This window comes from Octopus bimaculoides, chromosome 2, assembly GCF_046866305.1.
Source record: "Octopus bimaculoides isolate indiv1 chromosome 2, ASM4686630v1, whole genome shotgun sequence".
Taxonomy (NCBI): Eukaryota; Metazoa; Mollusca; class Cephalopoda; order Octopoda; family Octopodidae; genus Octopus; species Octopus bimaculoides.
The window spans coordinates 130,187,980-130,195,085 of NC_142929.1; the positions used below are offsets into that span (position 1 = coordinate 130,187,980).

The following is a 7,106-nucleotide window of genomic DNA, read 5'->3' on the forward strand; positions in this document are numbered from 1 at the left end:
CAAATGGAAAATGAAGTACAATGATATTTGACGTGAAATCCATGCAAAAAAAGTGCTACTTACCAATTTTATATATCATGCATGAGTGTCGTGAATGGTTAGTGTGAAAAATTCAACTAAAAGGTTCAACATTATTAAATAAATACTTTTTTCTTTCTTAAAAATATAAAATATACAATGTTAAAAGGTAGCTTGATGTTCATTCAATCAATTATCAGAATACTATCCTGCACAAATATATTTTACACTGTCAACATAATAAACAGTACCTTCTTAAGTCAGCAATGCAATCTTACCAATTTTATAATGTATGTATATGTGTGTGTGTGTTCATGTATGTCTATTTGTGAAATTATAAGTATAAAATTGAATACCAAAAATATATATCTCCTGGAAGCACCTTAAGCTCTTTATAAAAAGACAATGTTAAAATATATCATATATTAAATATCAATAGTAAACCACTTAATTGGAACAGACAATTATATAACTTTTTAAATAATCCTTTAAGTAATGATTTCATACCAAGGCACAAAGCTAATATTGTTGTAGGGATAAGTACAGTTGATATCATTAAATCCATTATTTCACTGGTATTTATTTTATTAATGCTGGAAGGATAACATTTAAAGTTAGATATGAACTCAACATTTAAATTTAGTTCAGTATTCTATACTTTTTAACGATTTTACTGTCTTATAATCATTTAAATTAATGGTAGGGGGATTAAATTCAGAACAGTAAAGCAGTAACAAAATAATGTTATATAATTATCAAACTTGTTAGCAGCTTATATTTTTCTATAGCACAAAAAAAAATGTCTAATAAACAAAAATACAAGAAAATACATATAATATTCAATAACAGGAAATATAACTGCAAACATTCATCTAAACATTACAATAAAACAATTCTTTACAGTATTTTTCCATTTAAAATCATCAAACCCTTCAAATTTAAACTTGTCAATTTAATATCATATAATGAAAGTTGAGACAGAAAATAGGTGAAGGAGACAAGGAAATATTAATTACATTAGCAACTGCTAATGATTAAACTACAAAAGCTTAACTGTTCTTATAAATACTTTTAAAACAAAAGGAATGGTAGTGGTTTTGAAATTATATATACTAATGTTGAAATATTGTTTTAACTAATTAACAGCAAGTTTTTATATGAAGGGTATGAGAGTCAACAGCATGCAGACACTGAAAATAAATATATAGGAAGGGATAATTTTATACAGCTAGATTATTATAACAAGGCAACAGTAAATTCAATTGTCATACTTGAATAATCACATCACTCATGCATAAATATGTATTTTATAAATCTTAATTACCGAAAGGACTTTTTGCAGTAACTGTCTTGTCCATTTCATTGGGTTCTGATATACCAACTTCATTTTCAGCTGAAACACGGAAGTAATATTCATTGCCTTCATGCAATTTAGTGTCTGTAAAGCTGGTTTTCCCACCAGCAACACTACCAACTTTAGTCCACATATTTCTTCCAGCATCTCGTCGTTCAATGATATAGCTAGTAATATCAGCTCCACCATCATCCTTTGGTGGGTTCCAGTGAATAGTTGCTCTGTCATGGTCAACATCTGTTACTGTGATAGGAGAAGTTGGTGGACTAGGGATATCTAAATAATTGAAAATAAAATTATTTTAATAGATATACACTAATTGAATTATTTTTCCAAACATTTCTGTCATAAAAAAAATTATATAAGCAACATTGTATCTTAGTACAGATGATAATAGGAGATGAGTGATTTGAGAGGGCCTGAGCGTAGATGACAAAAGGTTGATAAGCTCCAGTGGAGCTCATCTGAAAACAGAATGAGGGAAGAAACAACTTATAGAAAGTTAATATGCTTACCAATAACTTCAACATCAAATGTTGCTGAATCTTCACCTACATCATTGATAGCTTTCAATGTGAACATTCCATCATCTTCCCGAGTAACTTTCTTAATTAAAAGTGTTGTAACATTCTCAAGGGTTTCTAATGTACATCTACCTTGTGATTTCATAGGTTTGTTTTCTTTAGCCCAAGTTGGTACTGGTTTTGGAATGCCTGTCACTTTAACAGGGATTCGTAAGTTTGTACCAACATGAAGACGAATCAAGTCTCTGAATTTGTTATCATACTCTAGCTTAGGAGTTTCTAAAAATAGAAAGAATATTATTTTCTCAGGAGTAACTGAAAACAATATTGCATCAGAAATTGATAAAGAAGCAAATTAAAAATCAATAAAGTTACTAATAAAAGATTTAATGGTATATAGAGCTAATACACGAAATATATATGATTATTATATCACAATCAAGCAAAAATGAAAAATAACTTAATCTCCAAGGAAAAAAAAAAAAGGAAAAATTTTGCTACTATTACAAAAATTGCCAATTTTTCATTATCATATTATTATTTATATTTCATTATATTTTTTATAGCTCATTTTCTTCTTCATCATCTTCTTATTATTATTTTTATATTTTACATTCAGTAACATTCATGTAGTAAGAACATTTATAGATTCATTGTCATCATTTTAAAAAATTTGTTTTCAATATGAAACTCACGTTGAATAGTGAGGTTGCATGATGTTGAAGCCTCTCCAAGAGCATTCTTTGCTTGGCATGTATAGGTACCAGCATCTTTGTCTGACATGTCCCTGACTGTGAGATTAGCAAATGAATCTTTGTAGAAGAAATCAAATTTCTTAGATTCAGATATCTCCCTCTTCTCTTTGATCCTGAAATATTAAAAAATATGTGAATTAATTTTTATCCTAAAAATCATCTAATAGTAATCATATCAAAAAAAATATTTCTTTATATGAATTTAACAAGCATTCTAATTATATAACATAAAAACTGTTGTTTATTTGTTCATGTGTTGATTTATTCTAACATTTGTCTTTTGATACAAGCATAGATTGGATAGGGTTCATTTGCAGTAGGATTTCATTGCTGAATGTTCTTCCTGTCATCAACTCTAACCTATTTTTCATAGTGATTTTTTTTTAATCCCACAGACCTTTGGAAGCACAGAGCAACTAGTTATAAAGGAAAATATCTAATCATTGCTTTTCTCGAGCAGTGACAAGTGAGACTGTCACTACCAGCAGTTTTATTATACATATTTATTACACACACACACACACATATATATATATATATATATATATATATATATATATATATATATATATATATCAAACAGACTTTGCCAACCAAATTCACTTACAAGTCATTTGTCAACATGAGGCTATAGTAGAAGACACATGCTCAGATTGCTAAGCAGAAAGGCAGAACCTTAAAGCAGACTTTCCAAACACACAGCTATACCAGCACCTACTATTATTAGGTATTAATTATAAGATTATATGTAAGACAGGATTATACTGTGTTTTTTCCAGCCTTTTTGTGATGATTATTTTATTCAATAAAGTATTTTATAAATACAATTAATAGTGGTAATTTATGCATCTTGAAAACTGTAGATACAGCATACTTAATATGAAATAAATACATACCAAATGATGTTTGGTGTAGGTTCACCAGTAATTTTACATTCCAGTACAGTTGTTTCTCCAACAAATACTGCAGTGTCTTTTAATGGTTCCACAACCAATGGAGGATCTCCAACTAAACAAGGAAAGACATATGCTTGTTAAATTTTCTATTGAACAGACTCATTGGTAAATAAATATCATCTGTTAACTTTTCAAAAACATTTTTAGCATTAATAATATCTTATTCATTTTTATATGAAGAATGAAATTAGATAAAGATAAAAAAAACCCAATCCCACTAACTAATAATTAGCACTCAGAAGTGATGAATTTAATTGAAAAAATAAAAAGAAAAGTAATGATTCAGTTTATGTTGCAGTAAAATTAATCAGAACCTACAGCATGAAGTCATTCATTAAAATAATGATAACCTTAATGTAAAGTAAGTTATCAAGTTTATAGGAATATATAAGTATAAATGTGTTCTTACTGATAGGATCTCTTGCAACAACACTCTTGGAAGGTTGTGATGGTGGACTTGGGCCGGCCTTATTTTCAGCAATAATACGATATTCATATTCCAACCCTTCTGTTAGGCCTTTAACAACAAAGCTTGTATCTGGTATATGTACATTTTGTGAAGCACACATCCATTTAGCAGACCCTGCTACCCTCATTTCAACAATGTAGTTAGTTATAGGACTTCCGCCATTGCTGTCAGGAGGCAGCCATTTTAATGTCATTGAGTCACGAGTTACATCAATGATCTCAGGTTTGCCAGGAGCTGATGGTTTACCTGGAAATAAGATTACAGAAGATAATTTAGTATTTGAATATAATACATGCAATATAATGCATGTCATATTAAATTGAATACAAAATATCTAATGATTCATTTGCAATTAGCAAGCAAATTTTAATGAGCATTTATTATGCATATAGTTATTTAAATAATCATGTATTTATGCACTTATTAGTATCATACTTAAAGTAAATAAAGATTCATAAATCAGTACTAAATTATTTTCTCTAGAAAACATTATTTGATTGTTTAATAACTTATAGAATTATCTGAATTATTTTAAACATCAGTTCATCTTTTTTAATATTGGCTAAAATGATATGGAGTGATCATTACATGTTGATTTCCACAAAGGAAACTTACCAAATGGAAATTTAACAGTAATAGGTGGAGTTGGTTTAGATGGTTTTCCAACACCTGCAAGGTTTTCAGCAGATACTCTGAATTCATAAGTATCATTTTCTACCAAATCTGTAACTGTGTAGTTTAGTTCTGGCACAGCAGTTTTATTAGCTTTAATCCATCTGTTACTTGATGGCTGCTTACGTTCAATTATGTAACCTATAATAGGTGAACCACCATCACTCTTTGGAGGTTCCCAGGCCAAGCTGACTGAGCAGTTTGTCACTTCAGTCATGCGGACATTGATAGGAGCATCAGGAACAGCTGTAAAATATTTTGAAATGAATGATAATAATATTAATAATAATAATAATATGGAATATTCTCAAACTTAAAATATATCTTACAGGTTAAAAGATAAAAAGGTATACAACTGACAATAAGTATTTTCAGCTTCATATATATTGCTCAATTATTTTTTTTATATTTATAAATCTCTAATTCTATTCTGTAAATACTAGAATGCTATAAATTGCAGCAGAACATGAAGATTTAAAATACCCAACATTTAAGAATTCAGAACTAGCATATAATCAAGTTAATCACTGCACAGACACAAGGTGTAGCACAATGAACAATTTAAGGAAGTATTTAAGTTGTATGGTTATCTCAATAAGCAGGAAGAAACTAGAAAGAAACACTAATAAATTATTGCTGATTATTAAAAGTATTTAACAACATATTGATAAATTTAAAATGATTACTTACAAAATGGCAGTTTGGGTACCGTTGGTTCTTCAGTTTCAGCAAAATCGCTTTGTCCAATTTTATTTTCGGCAGCAACTCTAAAGAAGTATTCTACTCCTTCAGTGAGTTTGTTAATTTCGAGTGACAATGTAGTTCCATCTACAGTGCTTACAGGTGTCCATGTAGAACGCTTAGCATCACGTTTCTCAATGATGTATTTAGTGATTTCACTTCCACCATCAGAACTTGGTGCTTCCCATGAAAATGTAACAGAGGTTTTCTGCACGTCACTAACCTTGAGGTTTTGTGGTTTTGATGGTTTACCTAATGTGTGAAAAGAAGTTATAGAATATTATACAAAAAAAGAATTATAAATATAGAAGAACATTTCCCACACAATGTCTTTTATTAGGTAATTGACAGTACTTTCAAACAAACATTAAAAAATTAGAAAATTTTAAACTTTTCCCTTTATTTTTATTTGTATAAAGGCATGCAAAAATAGAATTAGGTTGTGTGGTAAAAGATAGAAAATTTGTGTAAAAGATCTACAGCTTTAGAGAGGAAGAAAGCATTGACTTGAATAGTGATTGAAAATAGTTAAAAAAGTAATGATGTGTAGTTATGAATGGAAAATTTTAGAGAGTTATAAGTGAAATGAAATTTAGCAAGACTGACTTCTCTCTAATAAGTTTCCACTACCTAATTTAACTAATTCTAGGTCAGACTATAGGCCATCAAGAGTGTTAAACTAAGTGAGCTACTTTATATATTGTAAACTAAATGAACTACTTTATATATTGTAAAGGACTACTTCACACTTCGAGACAAACCCACATAGTTAGTTGAAGCATTGTAATATAACTTTGACTAGTGTATTTGATGTTGAGGTCTTATACTTGTTATTTTTTTATATAATTAAAAAATGTCACAAATAAGAAGGAGATTACTGAAGAAAAAAGTTATAAGAAAGAAGGATTCGGTAAAAGTTTAATCCTGAATCTGAGAGGTGTGTTGAAGTGAGAATAAGGAGAAATCATCCAGTCAGTTGTTTTAGCACAGATTAAATAACTTGGAAGTGGCATGTAAAAAGCACTATTCGAGCATGGTCAATGCCAGTACTGCTTGACTGGCCCCCATGCCAATGGCATGTAAAAAGCACCACTACACTCTCGGAGTGGTTGGTGTTAGGAAGGGCATCCAGCTGTAGAAACCTTGCCAGATCAGACTGGAGCCTGGTGCAGCCTTTTGGCTTGCCAGTCCTCAATCAAACTGTCCAACTCATGCCAGCATGGAAAGCAGAGAAGAAGCTTGTGGAATGGAAACTTAGCATTCAGCAATAATTTAAACAAATATGGATTGTATAAGTGGGATATAGATTTTTATCTGTAATAATAATTGATGAAGGAAACAGAAGATAGATTTTTATCTGAATATATATCATTTATGTGCACTTGTTTATGTATGTTTGAATACAGTGGACACATTAAATAAAAATAAGGAATATTCTAATGCACAGTGAATTTGTGCTTCATAAAGTGTTAACAGGAGCTGTTAGATACTAAGTTCTCTTTGTTTCGACAAATGCCAGAATTGGTCATGTAGAGAATATGAGGTTGAAGAAATTGTGATTCTTGTTGCTGTATGTTATTACTGTTGTACTGAATGAACTTGTAAATAATAAGAGTA

General features: G+C 29.8%; 1 protein-coding gene across 1 annotated transcript in view; it reads right to left on the bottom strand.

Moving 5' to 3' along the window:
• The window catches only part of LOC106877301 (uncharacterized), a 449,889-nt gene that overhangs the window by 140,762 nt on the left and 302,021 nt on the right, over positions 1–7,106 (bottom strand). Inside the window, exons 142-148 of the mRNA XM_089338059.1 lie at positions 5,439–5,741; positions 4,692–4,994; positions 4,017–4,322; positions 3,548–3,659; positions 2,592–2,764; positions 1,888–2,175; positions 1,343–1,648 (exon numbers count right to left, since the gene is read on the bottom strand). Of these exons, the coding sequence (XP_089194185.1) occupies positions 1,343–1,648; positions 1,888–2,175; positions 2,592–2,764; positions 3,548–3,659; positions 4,017–4,322; positions 4,692–4,994; positions 5,439–5,741 (1,791 nt within the window). The remainder of the gene's footprint in view (positions 1–1,342; positions 1,649–1,887; positions 2,176–2,591; positions 2,765–3,547; positions 3,660–4,016; positions 4,323–4,691; positions 4,995–5,438; positions 5,742–7,106) is intronic.